The sequence below is a fragment of the Urocitellus parryii genome, chromosome 6 (genome assembly GCF_045843805.1).
Source record: "Urocitellus parryii isolate mUroPar1 chromosome 6, mUroPar1.hap1, whole genome shotgun sequence".
Classification (NCBI taxonomy): domain Eukaryota; kingdom Metazoa; phylum Chordata; class Mammalia; order Rodentia; family Sciuridae; genus Urocitellus; species Urocitellus parryii.
This window is the reverse complement of record NC_135536.1, coordinates 45,871,106-45,893,241: the sequence shown is the minus strand read 5'-3', so window position 1 is coordinate 45,893,241 and position 22,136 is coordinate 45,871,106. Positions and strand designations below refer to the sequence as shown.

The following is a 22,136-nucleotide window of genomic DNA, read 5'->3' as shown; positions in this document are numbered from 1 at the left end:
TTATGCTTGTCTCTTTCCATCTTGATCATATCAAGATCTTTATGAAGAAAACCCAATGGTTGTCACTTGAGAAATCTCTTGACCACAAGACTGAGTATTCTATGGCAGAGGCATATACACATTAAAGACATCTTAATAAAGATGCAAAGGAAAGCAAAACAACCCAACACACATCTTAGAAGAAGACAAAATGGCAGGCAACTGGTCATCTGACCCTCTGAAGGCAAAAAAATAAACATATCTTTACAGGAAAGAATAAGTCACGTTAAAGAAAGAGGGGATGGAATGGGGACCATCGTGTTGAAAGAAGACGCTGACCTGCTCGAATTCAAAGTGCTAGAATTAAAGGTCTAAACGAAAACGCCAACGATGCCTCCTCCGAGCGGACCCTGCGCACCCCGGGCGGGCGGCGCCTCAGTCCTCCTTGCGCTCCAGAGTCTGTGCCGCGTGGATGCCGTTGCTGTAGACCGGGAAGGGCAGCGTGGAGAAGAGTCCCTCGGCCGTGGTGAACACGTTGCCAGCGGGCATCTGCGTCAGGCTGGCCGCGCTCACGGCGCCGCCAAACGGTCCCGACATGTTGAGCCGGTGCACGTGGTGGTAGAGCATCTCCATGGGCGTCTTGGGGTCGAGGCCGAAGCCGGGGCTGTTAACGTCCACGAAGTTAACAGCGTGCGCGTTGGGCAGCAGGTTGCCCTGCATGGCCAGGGTCACCTCGGCGGGCGCATAGCGGATGGTGCCCGTGGTGTAGACCCTCTGTGCCGCCGTGCTGGTGGCGGCCAGGGTCCCGGTCACCCGGTGCACCAGCGGGAGCACGACGTTGCCCGCCTGCAACCTCTGCAGCGCCTCCAGGTCCCCAGTGTACAGCAAGGAGTTGGACGCGCTCGGACCACCACTGCTGCCACCGCCGCTGCCGCTGCCGCCGCCCCCAGGGTGCTTGTCCCGCGGGGACGCCGAGAGGGGGGGCGACAGCGGATCGGAGGCGACAGGGGCCAAGGCCGTGGTGGCCGAGGTGCTGAATTGAGTCTTGCGGGCAGCCGCGCCGTCGGCGCCCGGCGGGGTGAGGACCGAATCGGGGATGGCCACGTGCAGCCCCCCGCCGCCCCCGCCGCCCTGCGGGGACGGGAAGTGCTCGGAGCTTGGGGGCTTGGTCATGCTGTAGGGAGACTCGTTCCTGGAGATCTCCCGGTTGGGCGGGTAGTTCCAGATGCTGCTGTCGTTATCGAAGTTGATAGGTTCCGAGATCTCCGTCTTGATCTTGAGCACCGAGGCACTGTGGGGGGAGGACAGCAGCCGCGGGGGCTCCACCAAGCCGGCGTCCAGGCCGCCAGGGCTCGACGCACTGGACAGGCGCCGGCGACTGGTGCTGCCGCCCTTCTGCCGTTTCCGCCTCTTCTTGCGCTTCTGATGCTTGCTGGAGGCCTGCGCGCCCGCCTCGCCGGCGCTGTCCGAGTCCTTGGCGCTGTCGGACGTGAGCGACTCGCAGTTCTGCAGCCGCAGGTCCGACTCGCTCTCCACGTAGCGCTCCACTTTGATCTGCATAGGGCCCAGTGCACCGAAGCCGTCCTCTGCTGCCTTGGGGTTCTCAAAGTCCGAGTGCTCGAAGCTGTCGTCGCTGTCGCGGCTGTCCGGATTGCTGGAGCTGTGGCCGTCGTCGTTGCAGTTCATGTCGTTGTCGCACGCGTTGCCTGACTTCTTCCGGTCGGGCTCTGGGTCTTCGCTGTTCTCAGACTGATTCCCCTTCTCATCGGACTTGGAGTTCTCATTGTCCTCTGCGTGGGGCCAGCCGCCGGGGTGACAGGGTGGGTGCGGGGAAAGGAGAGACAGAGAGAACATCCCGTTAGCAGGGCAGAAACCACAGTGGGGCAGGGAAGGTACCATCTTCTGGTGACTTAAAGCCTGGACTTTCTGTGTTGAGGGCCTAGATTAGCAGAAGTTTTCTTGGAGGGTGGGCATGGGCTAGCAGCATGGGCCTCACCTGGACACCTGGTACAAAGGAAGAATCTCAGCCCCTCTTGGCCCCACTGAATCATGTATTGCATTTGAACAAGCTCCCCAGGAGATTCTAAGGCATATTACAGTTTGAGAAGCCCTATAATGATACCTAGAGAATGAGTAACCTGCAATGAGGTGCTAGTTTCAAAGAAAAATGAAGGCATACAAAGTGACACTTTGAGAGGTCTGCACCTTCTGCTGGTGAATATTTTTGTTCATTATTGAAAACTACACTCTGTTCTATTAAATTATTTTTATCCATAGCACTTAGGATTCACCATCTGAGTCACTGTATGACTTTATTTGCTTCTATCTCTTCCCCCATCTAGAATATAAGCCCTATGGTGGTAGGGGATTTTTGTCTGTTTTGTTCACTGTTATAAATAGGAGCAGAGACTATTCTAGAACTTCTGCCATAGTAAAGAACTTTCAAGTCAATACAATTTAGGAGGTAGGAAAACAATCAAGATTCTCCATGAGTACTCTTCACTTTCTCTTGCTTTTCCAAGGCTATGTCTAAAGTACAGGCATTCCAGTTGAACTTGGAGCACAGGTGCCCTGATGATAGGGGGTGTGGGGGAACTCTAATAACCTCCCACATTTTAGGAAGATTAGACTGTACCAGTAAAAACAGTCTTAGAAGATTCAAGGATGATACTGATTTTTACCACTTTGCCATGACCATTTTGGATGTGGTTGGGATTAGAACATTGGGCAAATCATGTAACTCTCTGGCCTTCACTTCCCTTTTTGTAGCAGAAGAGATGGGGTTAGAAAAGGTTTAGCAATTTTTGCAGCTATAAAAATTTGCCAGTTCTGGGCTCCCTGGCTCTCCAACATCTGTGGAATGGAATTGGGGATAGGAGGAAAAGCAAATTTTTGCATTAATTTTCCTGAACTCCAAGTAACTATTTGCAAAGTCTGCTTGTCAAACTGCCTAGAAAGGGGAAAGCATGGATTTGTTCTGATAATTGAGAAAATGAGTAACAGACCAGGTGTCCTGGCCCATGCCTGTAATCCCTGTGACTCGGGAGGCTGACCAGGAGGATTGCAAGTTTGAGCCCAGCCTTGCCAATTTACTAAGACTCTCAGCAATTTACTGAGACCCCCATCTTAACATTAAAAATAAAAAGGACTGGGGATGTAGCTCAGTGATAAAGTAACCCTGAGTTCAATCCCCAGTACCAAGGGAAAAAAAAAAAACAAACCAAAAAACAGCATCAACAAACAAAAAGAAAATAAGTAATATTCTAACAGCGTGACAGGCATTTATAGATGCCATTAAGTATCCTACTTTAGGAGTTCAATCCCAACTTGGCGAAGGTATGAACATTTGTGGTGCAAAGTCAGACACTCTTGGAGGTAGCTCTCTGGTGCCTGCTTCCAGTAAAGAGGCCACAGCGCTATGGGGTTATAGCATAGCTCCTCTACGTGGTCAAGGAAGGTCTAACATTACATAAGTGATTGCTAAATCAGTCTCTTGCCCTCTGTATGTTTATGTTATTTTATATATACACACTCTCTCTCACACATATATATCACAACATACACACACATATTTATATACAATGTAAATATATGCATTTGTATATGTAGAGAGAGGAGACTCAGTAATAACTTGATGTACTTGGCTTTGACCATGGCCCTTGACTACTGCCCACCCTTCCCTTTAGACAAGGCAGTCATAACTATAGAACATGGAGGAGAAGTAATACCTGTAATACCTGAGGTGTCTTTAGAGTCTGATTCAGAGTCGGATGTCTCAGAAGATTCAGAAGTTTTCTCTGGCAGGTGGGGGAGCTGTGCGATGTCCATGGGCGTGTCCTTGTATTCAGGATTACTGTGGGGGAGGGAGACATTCCTTAGGAGTGCAGTCACCTTTTCTGAATGGTTTGCTTTGGACCACCTTCTCCCAAAATTATGGAGTTTAGAAAGTTTAGGAGACTAAAGAGGAAATCATTTCTCAGCTCTTCATGGGACTTTTACAGAAGCCTATATTGCATGAGCCAGGGTACAGGTGCACCCTGCGACAATGATTGAATACCCAAATACTGCATGAAAGCCACTAAAAACCTTTTAAATAATCAGCTACCACTGGAGGCCAGGGAACTGTGCTGCTTGACATTCCTCCCAGTATAACCCCTGGGGGGCTGGGAGGATGAGAAGTACTCTCAACAATTCATTCCCATACCTCCTGGTGTGCCCTACCTTCTCTTGGGCTCTTAATGAGTCCATTGCCTCAGTACCCTTGTCTTGGCCCCTTGATGTAACTTCTCAGCTGTTCAGATAGTTCCAGAGCTATTGGTGGGGGTGGGGGGCAGAATCTTCAGTGCCTAACGATCTGACAGATGCACAGGTGTACCTTGGGATGCATGGATTATGGCTACTGAACTGTCAACACACCCATTACAATCACATTTTCATCTGCTCATGTGGTGTACACCTGTGGCTTGTTAGCTGGGAATCTGATTGCAGTGGGGAGAGTCCCAGTGTGAGAGAGGCCCTAACAGAATGGATCTAACCCCATTTGCACAAATGTGCTTAATTTTTGGTCTATTTTTAATTCAGAAACAAGCCTCTTCTGGAAAAGAGAGCATGTTCGGTCAGTTCGAGAGCTAGTTGTCTTCTGGAAAAGCCACTTCCAGCTGGCCTGAAAGTGTATGAGCAACGTAGGCTGCTGAAATCTGAAGGCACAGGGAGGCATCCTGCCTTGGAACATGAAATGCCTCTTCTATCCTTCCTGGATGGCCAGCCAAGCAGAGACTTACAACAGATGATTACTGATTTGTTTTGCTAGCCTGTAGTGAATTTCCTATGTTAAAGAGTCACTATTTTGGTAACTACTTTAAAAACTGCAGATGTCCCTGGGAGAATTAATTCAAAAGATGGATTATCAGGCATTTACTCCTTAGTGTGAATTAGCTTCAGCATCAAAACTTTCTCCTGATAATCAGATGAGACTAATGGTAGGAAGGTGGACTTAGCACTTTGCTGTCTCTGAATACTCTGAGTCTATAATTCTATTCCATGTTATAAGGGAATGGGAATAATATTAGGCAGGTAATTTCAGGATAGAGAAGGATGAGCCAGGATGGGACCCAGAAGTAAGGGATTCTGGAAAAAAAGACAGTAGGAAAGTATTGCTTGGGAAAGAACAAAAGATCAGAATTTGGGAAAGAAAGCCAAACTTCAGTAGTTGCTATTTTGTCTAGGCAACGTCCTTTTCTAAGTAGATCTCCAGCCTACAGAATGACCTTCATGGGTGCTGGCTTGGTGGAATTTCCTCTGCTAAAAATCCATCAACATCAGTGTTCTTTACTCTAGATACCATGGGAGTTCAAGGGTCAGTGTCCTTCAGCTTACTGTCTCATGTCATCAACCTCAGGGTAAGTCTACCACATCTGAGACTCAGGCTCTGAAGATTGAAGCCTGGTCTATGATACTCAAACTGCCCCCTATCCATATGGAATTCGGTGAAGCAGAATTACCAAAGGCTTATGTACCATTTGACTCTTGGCTAGATCAATGGTGTTGATCCAAGGTTGTATAGATTGACTTTTCCTAACTCCCTCCATTTGTGGACAGAATAGGAAGTCATGAGGCTGATGAGACAGTAGGAAAGATTTAGATAGAAAAATATCTCACAGAATGGGCATAACCACCATATAGATGACTTCAGTACCTTATGTTAACATGGAAGACAGACACTTTCCAGCCTATAATGTTCTTGTCATCAATGCTTATTTCTTAATAGTAGTGGGTGTCATTGGCACAACACCATTTTTGCTCAGCCAAAAGAATGTCAATCCCACAATACCTTGTTCTATTTTCTGTTTGTTATAAAAGCTTTTATAACTTTCTAAAGGGGATAGTTTGCATGAAAATCAAGTCTTGGAGAAAATGGCATTAAATACACATACTTTTACTTTTAGAGGGAATTAATACAGAGCAGCAAAGGTCAAAAAAGGAAAAGAAAGTAGATAAATGAAGATTCTTTTAAGTGGTACCCATTAAGGCCCTCTCTAGAGCAATAATCATTAGTGTCTGATTGACACTAATGTCTTTGGAAGCAAGCACATTCATGCCTTCAAGTCATCACCAAAGTATGTGAAACACTGACAGGCCAGCATGCTGGTGAGCCATGGTTGTTAGCATCTCAGGTGTAGTTGGCTGTCTCAAAGAAAAATGGGGATTCAGGTAGTCCCAATCAACATTATCCACACAGGGCACCAACTTCTGCTCATTAGACCTATTGGATGTTTTCTCCTCAAACCATATGTGGGCCCTGCTTGGTGGCTTTAGAAGCCAAAGACTGGAATGACAGTGGTGGCAGAGAGCCAAGCCAAGCATTGTGATAGCTTCATGACAGGATTAGAGCATCTCCCAGAAGGCTTTTCCCCCAAACCCAGACCACCCTGTCTGTTGATACTGGTTCCTTTTCCACTTGCTTGAATCCAAAAGCAGAGTATAGATAGGGAAAGAGAGAGAAAAGGTGTCTCATACCAGAATTTAGGAGGCAGTTGACCTTGAACTCATACATGGATATAAATTTGAGGATACATTGTAAGAGCAGTAAAGCTTTCCTGAGTTCACAGAGCAGTAGGCAAAAGATTGTCTTCATTTTTTTTAATACTGAGATTGTCATTATTCTGGCAAAGCCACTCACTTTACCTCAATATCTAGAGAATCAAATGCTCTGAAATAGGCTGGGAGCATCAAAAGGATGAAATACAAGAGGAATATATTCTACCCTGCTACTTCTCCCCACATCTCCTTTTGAGCTTAATTCTCACAAGGCTGGGAGTATGTGGTGGAGGATAAGGAGGTGCTTTTTTAATGCTTCAGTTGCAGACAAAGGTCCATAGTCTTTTTCTGGTCTGAGCATTTGTGAGGAGATCAAAGCAACCTCTTTGGAGCTGATCATATGTCCACAACCTAAGAATTACTGAGCATCTTGCAAATCTTCTCTGCAAGATCCTTGCAAAAGTTTGATCTTACATTTCTTTGACTCTCATGGAACTAAGAGCAGAACTTCCATGAAATTCCATACCAAATAACATCTAAAGATAATACTTTCTACAACATGCCAGCTATTAACTATAGGGCTGCACAGTTTATAATTGAGACAGAAATAAAACAAGGAGAAAATATACCTAAGGAGATAATTCACCCAGATGATGTTCTTTTCATTTGCATTCTTGGCATTGATAGCTATGGTGGCACTAGACTGTATCCAGATATATCCTCCATTCTTCTGCATCCAACGGTAATACTTCGTCACACACTGACCCTTATTCAGCACTGGGGGGGGAAAAAGCAAGATAGAGGCATCATATTAAGACTGGGACCAAATGATTTTTCATTCCTGCAAAATCTTAAGTCTCAAAACAGAAGGTCCTGTACCAAGCCAGGGGTGCTCCTCTGTGTACTTAATGTAGGATCCCATTAGTAGGACAAATGAAATCAACAATTCAGTGGAGCGGCAGCTCTGGAGCCAGGGTTACTGGCATTAGTAGCAAGACTCTATTCCATTCGGGGCAGCCATGGTGTGAAAGGAAGCATAAAAGGACCACAAATCTTTTTGGCTCGAAGAATACCTAATGTGGTGTGGATATTGTCAATGGGTTTGATGTCAAATGGTAAGAAGGCAAATTTGTATGTGATTTATTCATAGCTTCAAGATAGCGCTCTTTTGAGGTTCTGGAGATTTGGTTCCAAAGCTGTTTTACCCCTCTTCTTTGGTCATTTGCCCTCAGTGCAAGCAGTATCAACTGGCATCCTTCTACACCTGGTCCTTTGATCTTGTCTAACAGCATTTATAGTCCCTGGATGAACTAAATTTACATTGGTCAGTCAGGGGAAATTCTGGTGAGACCGCTGAAGGTTGGAACAAAATAAATCCCCCAGTCGAGTCAGAGAAAAGCATTGGCCTAAGGGAGGCACAGAATTGACTTGGCTAGAGCCAAACAGAGTGACAGCTCCACACAGACTCTGAAATATGGCCCAAAATGAAGAACAAGTAAAAACAATCACTAATGTGAAACGGTGCCATTAAATACCCACTGAAAGGGAGCTTTAAAATGCAGATGTTAAAAATGATACTTTAACCAAAATCTTGCCAAGTTGAAATTGATTTGATTTGTATCTGGGTAGTCCTGAGCTAGTAAAAGGGGAAAGTGCAGTAAATCATCCTTTGAAATAAAGTGCTATGGATGGGAATGGTTTAAAAGGATGCCGGAAATGTGCAAAAACTGCTGTTATGACTTGGATACGGACAGCGGCAACACGGCGCCCCCCCCCCAAAGCTCACCGGCCGTCTGGCCACTAGAGGGCAGTGTGCACTCGTCTACGTGGCTCACTTTTGGCATGTCCTTGTCTCCGTCTGCTAAAATGAAAAACCTCTAACTGCTGTAATAAATTTGGCTAAATTAGCTGCTAAATGGTTATCTCAAGTAATATGTATTTGCATTAATCATCTTGCTCTAAACCAGAACAAGCCAGAGTCCTAAAGACGTAGTAAATTCATATTGTCCATTTAATTACGGCTAATAAGTGCTTCATATACAATAGTTTCATGAAGTACATTTTGATTTTTTTTTTTTGGGGGGGGGTGGATGGGTGAAGGGGAATCACTTTGGAAAAGAGCCGTGTCTCAGGCTGTAGAAACTCTTCCCATCATGTCCTGAGCCACTCTCCTGCGTCTGAGAGTGGTCTCAATTCAAGCCTCCTCTTGTTACATCTATGAATATACTTGCTTTCATGTTTTCTTGTCCTCTCCCTTTTTTTCCCCCAATACACTAAATGCATGGTTGTAAAGTTTAATAATTATGTCGGCACTGTTGCTTGAAAAAGGCTCACTTATGAGTGTTTCACTTGTGGTAAGTTCCATTCTGAAATAACCGCACAGTTTAGGGTATTTGTAAGGTCCGGAACTGTCACCTTCCCTTGGTGTCAAGGCTCCACAGGTAGCATTGTACTCTCCTTTTGTAGGCAATTGTAAGTTCTTCCATTCTGCATGCATGGCTTCCCAGGCTACAAAACTGCGTGGTGAAGCTGAAAGCAGTAAAATACTAACTCTGCCGTACAGCTCTTCTGTCAAACCATTGTTGCATGCAACAAGATGTGCTTTTATTCAGAGCCTCTCAACCTGGTTAACTATTAATCGAGGAATGATGGGTTATGTAATTCTGTCCACTCTTTTCACAGAGAAAACTTACAGCATTCCAAACAGTGGTTGGTGGTATATTTCTATCTGGAAAAAAGGGTAATTCCAAATGGTTCTAGTATTTTTTTTTTTTTTTAATACAAAGGCAAAGAGACTAAGATTCTCCTTTTGAGAATCACATGAAGAAAACATTGAGATGGTGGTCAGATGAGCTCAGTCTGGTTGGGAATTCTGGACTGGAATTTGACCAAAAGCAGGCAGGCAAAACTTAAAAACAAAACAAAACAATAACAACAACAACAACAACAACAAAAAAAAAACCCCTTAGTATCCCCAGAATACAGAGTATAGACAGAGGCAAAAGAATAAAGAGATTGTAAAATCAAATTAGAATTTGTGAATCCACATAAAGATACCCCTGCCCTCTTTCCTAATGATACTTACTCTTACTCAAAGCAAGCAGACAAGCAAAATCTCAACTGTGAAATGGATATCCTGCAAAACATCTGCCTCCCTGGTGGTTTTCAGGTATGTGCTGTAAAGGGGGATGAAATGCTTATTTGCTAACGGGCTGATATGGTGTCACCTTTTAGAGATAAGGCAGGATGACTCAGTGTGCTTAAATGCATCTGTGTTTTCTGAGAAGACAAAAACTAATTTATTAGGGCCCATGAATGCATGCACACAGCCTTCCTTATCAAACCCAGGCTGGGGCCATCTAGCAGAGAGGAGACCTGAAAGACGGAGAGGCAGGACAGGTGAGTTTTGATGTGAAGAGGTGGCTGTAAAAGGATCAAAGGGCAAGGGGTTTCTTAGGGAGTCAGGGAGCTACCTGATTGCCCCTCAGTTCCCTTGGTGAATATCAATCAAGAAGCAGGTTTCAGAGCCCACCTCAAGCCATTGAAGAAGACAAGTTTGATCTAACCCACATTTACCCTGGGCTAGTCTGATAAACAGAACTCTTAAAGGGTAAACATTTTAGCATGGTCACAAGTCTGTATTGAAGATTTGTGTTTTGTGAATGAGATCCCCATGCATCATTAGGAATCTAGATAACTACTGATAGTGTATGAAATTAGCTACCACTAAAGCATGAAAAAGTTGACCAAAGTCAGTGCCCAAGTTGTTTTTCAGGAGGTCTCATAAAAGAAGTCACAATGGAATTTTACTTCTTTTAAAATGAACAAGGAATAATTTTTGCTTGGGTCTCCAGAATATAAATTTATGACTTTGGGATGAAGCTTATTTCTTGAAAAAAAAATCATACTGGCAAATCAGTTGGATCATTCCAGCTGTGCCAGAGGCAGGATCTGACAGCTTTTCCTGAGCTCATGTGGTCCTAATCAGCTCAAGAAGAAAAGCCACCTTGGTGCCAGTTTGAAAGAGATTTTTAGTGAGTAATAAATTAGAGAACTTGAAAAACACACAAAAACTTTTTTTTTTGATTCTCTTTAATCCAGTGGATGGTTTTTTTTTTTATTTTCAAGTTTTAAGTTAATATAACACAGAGAAATGAGAAACTATTTGTCAATTTCATAATACCCCTTTTGTGGGGGAAAACCAGAATAAAGCACAATGTCAGTTATTTGACATGAAGTCCTTAAAAATAGTTAATTGTCCCTAGAAAAGAGATAGACACTCATCAAACTTTTGAGCCCAGGAGTAAATTCAAACCATCGAGGGAAGGAAACAGACGGAGAGGAATAGACATGTGGATATTTTTACCTTCACACCCATGAGATATGGTCTAAGTACTCCTAACACACAATGGCTTCTTTTTGGTTTATTCCAAAGTTTCCTTTTTGCTGTCCAAAATTTTTGGGTGGAGCAGCTGTGTGTCCTTCAACTGAATTCACTGATCACAAGATAACTTCTCTGGAGTTAGGTCTTTAAGGGTATGCGATAGGAATGAGTTTTTATTTAAGGATCTTGAAATTTTTAAGAAGCCTCTTTTTAGTTTTCACATCTGAATGGACCAGACATGACTGAGCATCCCTCTGCTACCACACAAGAATATGTTCCTTATTAATCTAGAGTGTAACTGGTTGCTTTGTCTCTTAATGCCCTAAGGAAAACCAAGCTACTTAGTGTCACCCTATCCTCCAAGGTAAAGGTACCTGAGACCTACAAACTGTGCTCTTTGGTGGACAGAGATGACCTTCTGTTTAGGAGAAGAATACAGCAGAGATGAACAAAGAAGTCTGAAATTCTCTCTTAGTTGAGCTGTACCAGTTCTGCTCATTGACAATTAAGAGAACCATGAGTGTCTCTTTGGCTTTTAGTCAAAATATTACTGGCTCCTAAGAAGATAGTTTGTTCAATCAAAGAAAATAAAGTGCTTACATTTTAGAGCATGTGACTTTTTACATTCACTCCCTCCCCCTGCCCACCCCCCCCCAAAAAAAAAAAAACCCAACTGGATGCTAAGTTTTATTGAATATGCTTTTAAAATGTCACCTGGTCTGTTGGTTCAAGCTTAGTGGTTGGCATACAAGAAATGTTCTGCTTGTAGAGAATAATCACTCTTCCCCAAACCCGATGAGCTTTGTTGCTGTAGCGCACACCCACAGCCCTGTACGCAGTTCCCAACAGAGGGATTTCAGTTTTCCTTGGGAAAACTTTGTCCACAGACATAGACTGATGACTGAAAGGACATAAAGGAAGCCAGTGTCTGCGGCGGGAACATAATTCTGTTAGTAAATCAAAACAAATCAGTACAAGTTTGCCTTCAGAAATATGAAGGAAAAAAGAGAACATGGTCTCTTCCTGTTGGGCTGTTCTACAAAATCAAAGCCAAAGAGTCTAAATAGTGAGTTAGTTGTGTGTCAAAAAGAAGGAAGCAGTCGAATGCAGTTTGCAGAGGAGATGAAGAACACATATCAAAAGCGGTCTTTTAGCAGAGTGTCTCACAAAAGGACATTTTAGTGGTTTGCATATGCATTAAAAAGCTGCAATACTTGGTGTATTCAGGTAAGTATAGAAGAAATAGGAAATGGTGAGATCATCGGAGATTCCACACTTCACATTCACACAGCTGAACAAAGAGCTTCATTATCGTCATGGCAATATGAGGACGCATCTGCCGCACCACTCACACCCCCCCCCCCCTTGAGGTACCTTCATCAGTGGCTGCAGAGCGCAGAGAAGGGATGCCTTCTGCTAGAAACCCCAAAATGATTTTTGAATTCACTAAAGTGGAGTGTGTATGTGTGTGTGTGTGTAAGTAAGGGCGGGTGTGCTAGAATCACACTTTCTACTTAATACCACAGTTGGGTGCTCAGCTGTAGCCACTGGTTCTCTTTCTACATTCACAAAACTGGCAGATGAAACATGAAAAAGAATACTGACTCTTTAATCTCTGCTTCTCCACCTAAGGCCCAAGGCAGGCTGACAAGGAACTTCATTCTGGAAACAGACTTTAAAAAAAAAAAAAAAAATTCTGGATTACTTTTTCCTCTGCTTTTGAAAACTGTGGGCTATAGGGGAATGAACCTGACATAGACTTAAAACAAGAACAAGTTTCTTTATCTAAAAAGTTATAGTCCTTGATGCTTACAGGAAGGTCATTTTCAAAACCCACTGGAGAAACAGCATTGTAGCCAGAGACTGCATTAAGTGCTTTATTTACTTGCAATAGAGACAGTTTTTCATTTAGAACTGCTCATAGGATCAACCGAGGCTTTGAAGCTGTGCAGACTTTCCTATAGATTTTGCAATTAGTGACCTAGATGTCTTAAATAGCAAGCATTCACAAATTGGTTTTAGTTTTTTTTTGTAAGTCTATGTGCTGAGCAATATTTGGTAAAGCTGAATGATATTTGATACATAACGTGGGTTATGAGTTTAAGGACAAAAGACCTGTAGATGTTTTGTGAATGACTTTGCATCATCTATGGATTTTTTCCCCCTAATACACTAATGACAGGCCCTGCTTGAACTGCTATCTGTGTGATTTACAACCTCAGAAGAGGTTTTGTCCTATACCACTGCCAATTGATAGATTTTTATTAACTGTTAATATTGAATCATGCAGAAAACTTTTCATTGATTTAGAACATGTCAATTTGTTAAGTTTGAAAAATAAATTCCCCTTTTCTTTTTTCTTCTTCAGTGATAATGAACTAAATTGGAGTCTAAGGCTTTTAAACACTGATGGTATCAGTATCATGTTCTAGGACATGGAGCATCAAAGTAATTGTTGGCACAAGCGACATCTAACATCTCACGTTTTTTCAAGTTGTCCACAGTCCAACTAGAAATTCTCAGTACTATTCATTCCTACCCTTCTCAACTTAAAAAAAAGTTAAGGACAGTATTTTAAAAGACCCCATACCTTTTTTTTTTTTTGTAGGGATTTGCTATCAAAAGGAAAAGAAGAAATTTTTTCAGCACAGAATTAGGAACTTCCCTAAATCTTTAGGGAAAGTTCAATGGACTTATCCAACCACTCAGTATTTTTTGTGTGTACCTACCCTGTGTCAGGCACTGGGAAATATAGCCAACAGGCTCTGTGGTGGCCCTGTTCTCCTACTCAGTCTCAATCATGCTAAGTACATTCCCCCTGGGCGTGACTGGGTAGGTTTAGAGTATGATGAAGGCCTGGCAGTGAAAGTGGAGGGAAGTCACCACTGTGAGAAGTGGTTGAAAAGGTTTTCTTCACTATGAATTAGTGACTTACCTCTACTTGCCTTTGAGTGAGCAAGAGAGAGGCTTATCATTTTTACTAAGAAGTTTATAATTGTGACAACTGTATGGAAAATGGCATGTAGGTCTAGGAAAGCCCACGGGGCCTGACTTGGGCTGGGTGAATTCCTCCCCTCCCTGGGGCACTGGAACTGTTAAGCTGACTGGGAAGTAGGGAGAACCAAAAAAAGTCAAAAGAGATGAAGAGGGCCCTAGAAGAGGACCTTGTGTTTCTGGATGCAGTCATTTGGTTGAGTCTATGAAACATCTTTAAAAAAAAAATGTAAGTGGGGAGGTATAGGTATATAAAAGTAGGATTTCATGAAATCAAGACTATTTAAAGAACCCCAGACAGATTCTATTTTTTCTCCCATTATGCAGATTTTTAGAAATCCAAGTACTTGGTGGCAAAAACCTTACAGATTCTGCCATGTAGCTGTCCTTGTTGATACCACTGGATGGACACTGCTATTTCCTCCCAGAAAACAGAACTCTGGTTTTGAGTTTTATGTTTGGTGGCCTTCTCCAACATGCCAAGGAGAAAAAAAAAAACCTTGATTGTTGAACTCAGAAATAGTTAATTCCATTCCTTTGCAGTGTGTAGCTTAGGCTAGGGCATCTGATAAAACGCTGGACAAAGAGACACAGGTGCTTCTCTCTGCTGGGCAGGGAGCTCTTGGAGTGTTTTCTTTCTTTAAAAAATGAACACACAACAGCAACTGACCATGTCCTGACTTTGGACCCTTACCCTGTTAGGAAGTGATGATTGGCGGATGCTATAGCTATCTTCATCATGAAAAGAAAGTTATGAGAATTCCAAAGAAAGCTTAAGTCATTTTACTTGGGTTTTCTGTTACTTGTAGCCAAAATACATTTCAGCTGAAATGCCCCCTCCCCAAAAAATTCCAGGAAGCCCCCAAAGAATGCATGTTCATAAAGAGGTCTAAGCAACCTGATCATTGGCTAACCTCTCACATGTGGACAAACTCTTGTATGTTAGACGCATACATGAATTGAATCCTATGCTGCTTATTTGGATTTTTAAAAATTTTTGAGGTATGCAGGATGTCATTGATGTTTTAAGGAAAACTTAGAAAACTTAAAAAATACCAGATTAAGATTGCCATTACAAGAGATGATGAAGTTTTTATTTAGGTTAATTGTTTTAGGTTAAAATTTATGATTTAAAAGTATTGATATCTTCCTAATCCTGTTTTATAAGAGTAATGGGTTACTTTTTTTCCAAATAGAAGGTTATTGTTTTTAAAAACTATAATAAAAGCAGCTACTAATTGAAATGGTAATGGTAAAATAATCCATAGGAGGATTGAATTTATCAGTCAAATCAAAGTTATGGCTTACTTTCTGGGGAGAAAGGAAAGAGTCTGTGTTTGTATTCCATGTTCCTCATATGCTCTTCTAAGCCTGGAATGCCCTTGACACTCCTGCATATCTCCTACCCTCTTGGCTTCTTGCCACCCTCTTTCAAGGTCTACAGGCAGTGTGCTTCCCTCCTGGGTGTTTCTATCCTTTCTTGCTTGCCCCCCCACCTCTGGGGTTTCTGTGTTTTGTCTACACTCTTTTACCTATTCAGAATTTGACTGTTGGAAGCTATCTTCTCTTCTATCATACAAATGTCTTGAAGGTAAAGACTGTATCTTAGTTATTTTTGAAACCTCGTAGCAATATCACAAAACTTTGTATATATAAGAACTCAGAAATGTTAGATGAACTTGAACTGGGAAAATATTACTGCTCATATTCAACACATGGAATCAAGTAAGTATGCATAGGAAAACTTTGACCTGGGGGAAAACACCAAAGAACTACTTTTCTTCCTAAGTTGGATACTATTACTTTTAAAACTCTGCTAACTTCCTCCTTAAAACTTCACATCTTTGTGAAGACATCAAGTTATCAGGTAATCATATACTCGCCTCATTTGAACACTGCCTGAGACACCTTCAGAGCCAACTCACTACTCACATCTTAGCGTTAATAGAATTCATCCAAATCCAGAGGAAAATGAAATTTTTAAGATGGTCAGTTGCTTTGTATTGACTCTGTAAAACAATGCCTTCTACATACAAGAGTATGGTCAATATTTCTCAAGCTTTGAAAAGTTGGCTGGGGATCTTGTTAACTGCATATTCGGATTCAGTAAGTCTGGGGCAGGCCTGAAATTCTGCATTTCTGTAAGCTGCTGGGTGATGTCAATACTGCTGTTCCAGACCAGTGTGTAGAGCGGATACTCAGCTGTGGGTTAGGCTCTCGTGCTGGTCTTTTTTTCTCTGTGCTTGCTGCCCATGGATGGGAAGAACCCAAATCAGCAGCTGGCAGGAATTTGGGGGGGAGACATAAAATAATAATACTAATTCACTCCTGGATAAAGATCTGGCTTTATCTTGCTCCCAGTGACAGTCTCTTCAATTAATGGACAGGCCCATGATGTAGGCTGACTTGGCTTCTGAAGAAAGGCAGACAGGGTGGCTATGAAATGCATTTCCTTCTGTGGGAGTTTTCATAGTCACACGGAAGAAGTGAAAAAAAAATATTTGCTTTGGGAAAAAGTCCAGCCAATGCCCAGATTGCAGTGAAATCCCTGAAGCTGTACCAGCCCTGAAGAAAGGCTAAGATCAGGCAATAGCAAAAAGCCCATGGGTGCTCTCTGCATTTGGCCCACCCACCAAACTTCACTCTTCTTCCTTCACTTGCAGCTTCCTTTGCTGCATGCAATGGCTGCATACCCAAATCAACAATTAAATTCCCCCTTTGTTTGTGTGGCAGATGACAAATGCATGGAGGACATCTTGTGTTGCCTAGGCAGGCAGGGCACTTACTTTGATTGATGCTCGGTTGTGGAAAAAAATGAGCTGGGAAGGAATTACAATGGAGGGCCCGCAGACTGGAAGGGGATATACTAATTAGTCCTGCATTAAGCAGTCTGCTTGCATTTGGCGATGAGACGCCTTCAGGAGGGAAGTGTAGGGGTTATTGATGCAAAACAGCATGGAATGCATTATGCCAGGTAGCTGTGTATTAGTTTTGTTAAGAAGTATAGAAGTTTGTAATTAAGAAATAAACACTTAGACTACTGTATTTTTTTTTTCAACACTCACCTCCAAGTACATTGGGTGGTCATGCTTTTTTTTTTTTTTAAAAAAAAAAAAAAAAAACCTCCACCTGGTGTCTTAGACAATCTGAAAGGCTTTCTCTCTCTGGAATAATTCTTCCAGAGTTTTCTTATCCCGAGTAAGGTGCTGGGAAGGGAAAGCTGCCACCACGTCTATACTCGGTGTCTACTTTTCTCTGAAATCCCACAGCTGCAGAGGTTTGAGTCTTGCTGTTGGAGTGTAATGTCACAAGGAGAAAGAGAGTCCCCCCCCTCCCCCTTTACACTCCAGGCCACTCTTTAAGGTTTTAGAGAATCGTTGCTGATTTGACCCAGGAAGAACCCTGTGGATGTGTCAAGACAGATTCAGCTCCTAGTAGAGACAAAAGACAGGATTAAATGGGAATAAAGAGAAATGCAGAGCCTGCGTCTGTGTTTGGCTTAGCCTTCTATTTTCCCAGCTACAGAGAGAGGTAGATTGGTAGATGGTTGTGCTGAAACCTCTCATAATTCAAGGGTGACACAGATGCTCTGGGTAATGAGCAAGTGACTCCAGGGTCACGACTGCTCGTCTCTAGGTCAGCACTTTCTGAGTGATGGAGATCAGAAAGGTGATAGAGAGGGAAAGGTGCCCAAATAATTACTAATATGAGTGGTTTAAAATTCAAGCCTTGAAATGCTGATTTGGTCAATTTGACCTGAAGAATCAATGAAATTGGGCTTAACGAAAAGAAATCACAGAGGTCTTTGGTCACATTGGGAAAGAAGGGGCCCTGAAACTCTCTTGGTTTTAGAATCCCAGAATAATTTCACTAACCCACCATGTTGGCATCCATAACATGATTCTAGTGATTCTTTATGTTGAAATCCAGTGAACTACCAGGTGTCTGGTGTTCACCCAGTGGGAAGTACACGGTCTCAAGTCTTGGTTGGGTTTATCAGAGTTGTCAAATCCTGGTGCTGCTGAGATTCCCCTTTATGTTCCTTATTCTAGAAACAAATTCACTTATGGATTTACGGATGCCTATGCTGGGAAAAAAGATACCAGTGATAAAGATGATATTTTTAGTTACTAAAGATGAATGAGCCTTTTGTCTTTAGATTTTATCCATAAACCAGAGCCTAAGACAGTTATCAAATATCAGAAGTATTATCAGATGTCTTAAATCTGTCTTTCATGGACAAAACCAGGAATTGTGCCAATAGCTCTAGGAAGAAAAGCTAAATAGTTAATGTGTTTTATTTTTTAACCACCCCTTTGTTTTAGAATTCTATCTTATTTTTGAACTGATTCTATGTCACCATGACCTTCTCCCACCAAGACACAGTGGAGGCCTCCTTTAGTAATAGCCCAGGGCTTTGGACAAGCAAGATGCTGTGCTGGCTTTTTGCCGTTTCTTCCAGTGTTTACACAACCAAGACTTATTACATGCTCTGTCATTTTGTTACTGGGCTGGCTTTGGTTCGAGAATTAGGTAAACATCAGACATTCCATCACACAATTTTAGACTCAATCTTACTTTAAAATGATGTTAATGTTTATTGTACAAAGCGAGATGCATTTGTATATTTTAGCATTTTCTTTCAGTCACAGAATGCAAAACCTGACATTGGAATCAGTTTGATTTTTTTTGTGTGTGTGTGATTGAAGATATTAAGCACTACAAGAACGTTGAAATTTCAATCTGATTAGGATCAAAATTCTTCAGGATCAAAACACTCCTTTTCCTCCCCCTACAGCTTTACTAATTGTGTGCTACTTGACATTGTGGAGTTATTCCACAGCATGATAGCTAAATATGTGAAGTGTATTTTACTGTGCAGAATTATCAGCTCATTCTATTTGTTTTTCATGTGTTTAAGGTTATTAAAAGAACTCAAAATTAGAAGTCATGTGTATGAGTTAAAAGAGTGAACTCAATCATTGTTAGCAGGCTAAATCATAAAAAAGCAATAGCCAGTATGTCAATATCAAGTAATGAAAAAAATCGCAGAATTTGAAAGCATACTTTCTCTGTTTATTAGTTGGCAAGACACCAGAAAAATTAGGAGAAGTGCACAATAGTGAATGGTAGAGTAGTTTATTTTCAGCACTCTCAAATTATTCCAGCTACTGAAAATGAGATAAAAGTAGATGGGAAAGAATGGCATCAAACATATTTGTTGGAGACCTTTGCTGTATGGGAAGAAACGAATTGCTCTAGCTCACTGTGCCTGAGGAATTGTGTTTCTTCAAGCTGTAAATCAAATCCCAGAGAGATAGCATAACGTTTGCCAAATAATAACAGAGGATGACAAAGTTCTTTTTTGTCAGTGTCAGGTTTCTGAATTTAGACCTTAATTAAGATTCCCAAATGAGAAAATACATCTGGTCCTCACACACATGGTCTACAAAAGTATCCTAAGAGCAATATATTCATTTTTAAAGTTTGAATTTCAGGCTTATCTCATTCCAAAAATGTACCTAGAGCTTCCTTCAAAGATCCCGAGTTTTCTCCATTTCCTCCTAATTCCAGGCAACAAAGAACTTGATGTTTCATTTTAGGAAACAACATCATTTTCCTCCCCAATTAATTGAAGAGCCATCTGCTTCTGTGATACACAGCACCCATTCATTCTTAGCAACAAGTGTGTTCCCTAAATCCCTGGTGTGCAATATCAAGGCACATGGTTCAGTGTTAGAAGGGGAGTGTGCCAGAGAGCAGCCTTGCAGGCAAGTTCTGCCCAGAGATACAGTAGATAGAATTTGACATTGAATTTGCTCCTACACTAGAGTGTCTAACTCAAGGTTAAAAACACCGCACAAAGTGGGCACATTTTGAGGCTTTGGAGAGCTGTCTCCATCTTGCCTTTGAAGATCTGAGTTTGAAATGAGGAAATGATTGCCAAGGCAGAAAGAATTCAAAATAGCTCTCCTCAACCATAGTAAGAAAGGGGAGAGGGGGCAAATACAAAAAAATATTTGGCTGGTGTTTACTACAGAAAACCTCCAACTTGAAGCCATTTCATTTGTGCCCCTGGCATGTACTTAAAATCAGAGTTGAGAACTGGGTTTAGCATCTTCTAGGAATGTAGCTGCTCCAGCTGTTGTCTTTCAGGAAGAGTCTGTTGAATGGTCATTAAAAAGGAGCTCTGATGAGAAAGGGGCACCTCCTTCCTTGGTGGTCCACCAGATCAGGGCTTTTGTCAGACCCCTTTCACATATAGTATAAATAAACAGCTCGCGGGGCTTTGAGGGAAAAGGGCATGATGATACTGGTGTGTGAGTTATTGCTTGGATCCAACCAGAACCCTGTTGGTCTTGCTTGCTTGAATGCCACAGAAGGTCCTGGTCACTGAGTCTAAAGGTCAGGAGCTCGGAGACAAGACTCAAAGGGTGGAGATTAGTTTCTTTTTTTTTCCAGGAATCAGAGGCTGGATGTACCTGCTCCTCTGAAGAGCCTCTATCCAGATATGCACAGAAAAGGCACCGCTGTTGAGAGTTACTGTAACCATATAATGTGTTCTTTCCCTGCTCATTGGACTTCCTGACCTCCACCTGGTTTTGTGGTTGCTCAGGTAGACATTTTTGTGAGGATCTGGCCTATTTGAACGTGTTTTCTTCCATGTACAGCTTGAAACTGAGAACACAAATTTTCAAGCAGAAGTTGCTCTCTAGAAAGTGAAAGGGTCAAGGAAGCACTTAAGACAGAGGGTTCCCTACCACTTTCTGGGAGAGAGAGCACAAGAGACCACAAAATTCTGGGTGAGGATCTCAAGATCCAGCAATTTCTCAGGGTCTGAGGTCCACCTTTCAATCTAATGCCACCACAAGTTGAAATGATTTATGTCTCACTTTTTCTCACGGCATGCTGACAGACACCACAAATGCATACAGGACAAATGAAGGGGAAAAATCAGCACTGAAGCCAAAGAAGCATCAGAGAGAGAGAGAGAGAGAGAGAGAGAGAGAGAGAGAGAGAGAGATGATGCCAGCCCAGTTCGTCCCCCACACAGGGATACTTACAGTCCAGGTGGCTGTGCCTGATGCCCTCCACATCTTCTGCGTGAATGAAGTGGTAGCATCTTTTCCCTACGATGTCTACAGGGGTCAGGTCCATATAATCACTAATCCTACAAAGAGAAGGACACAGGATGGAACTTGGAAAGAATAAAAATAGAGAGACTGTCCGATAATAAATCTACTGATGCACTTTCATCATGCCAGGTACTGGTGAGGACGTGGCACTTGGAGGGAAAACCCCTTATAGGTAAGATTATTTCTTTGGCATATAACAGAATTTTTCAAAACCAGGACATGTGCTAGTTCAAGCAATTACATTTAAATAATTAGATAGGATTTTCTTTTCTTCTCTCTTTTTTTTTTCTCCCCCGGCATTAGAATACACATTTAGACAACATAATTCCATGGAATTATTGAGAATCAGTAACAATGCAAGATCCTCATTACAGGCCAAGATAATTCAAGGTTACATAATAAAATAAAAACATGCTATGTTTATACCAAATGATTAGAGACACCTTTCATTTAAACAGATTGGTCTTCTATTGGGTATTTCCATGAAAAAAGGCTTCAACTGCTTCTTGGCACAAAGTCCAAATTGGCATTTCAAGGGATATAATTTAAATGCTGAGACATACAGATGCCTGGGGGTATTATCTTTTTTAGTCTTAGTCAGTTGGGAGCTCAGCTTTCACTCCTGGCTCTTTTAACTGGTACTTTGTGGTAGATTCCACACAGAAACTTTTAAACCATTTCAGCAGCTCTCCCAGGCTTGTGCTGGATGGTACGTGTGTGTAAGCCCCTGTCATTGATTGTCCAGACGTCAATGTCCTCAGGCAGAGCACAAAAAAAATAGAACCCAAATTGGAAAACATGTTGAGGGAATCTGCCTGGTTTACGCAAACATGTCAAAATGCTTATTACCCTCTATATCACTGAATCCAGATTCACTTTGGTCAATCTGAAATAGACTGTATTTTTTTGGTTGTTATTTAATTTATTCTCCTGACTCTGTGTGTGTGTGTGTGTGTGTGTGTGTGTGTGTGTATGTGTGTATTTTAATGGTTTATGACATTTGATCTATTTAAATATAAAATAAATCTTCGGAAATGACACATTTAAGCAACATATGAGATTACTGTTGGGGAGTTACATCTGGCCCCCAAGGCAAAAAAATAAGA

At 42.1% G+C, this 22,136-nt stretch overlaps 1 protein-coding gene across 6 annotated transcripts in view; it reads right to left on the bottom strand.

Moving 5' to 3' along the window:
- Positions 1-414: 414 nt before the first annotated feature.
- Npas3 (neuronal PAS domain protein 3) overlaps positions 415-22,136 on the bottom strand; it is an 830,756-nt gene continuing 809,034 nt past the window's right edge. For 3 of the 6 annotated variants that reach the window (XM_077799936.1, XM_077799937.1, XM_077799938.1), the window contains 4 exons: positions 20,959-21,065; positions 7,146-7,293; positions 3,717-3,832; positions 415-1,769 (listed from right to left, as the gene is read on the bottom strand). In XM_077799936.1, the coding sequence (XP_077656062.1) occupies positions 415-1,769; positions 3,717-3,832; positions 7,146-7,293; positions 20,959-21,065 (1,726 nt within the window). Of the gene's footprint in view, positions 1,770-3,707; positions 3,833-7,145; positions 7,294-20,958; positions 21,066-22,136 lie in introns of all 6 variants that reach the window. The other 3 variants (XM_077799935.1, XM_026414289.2, XM_077799939.1) reach the window with 1 other exon arrangement.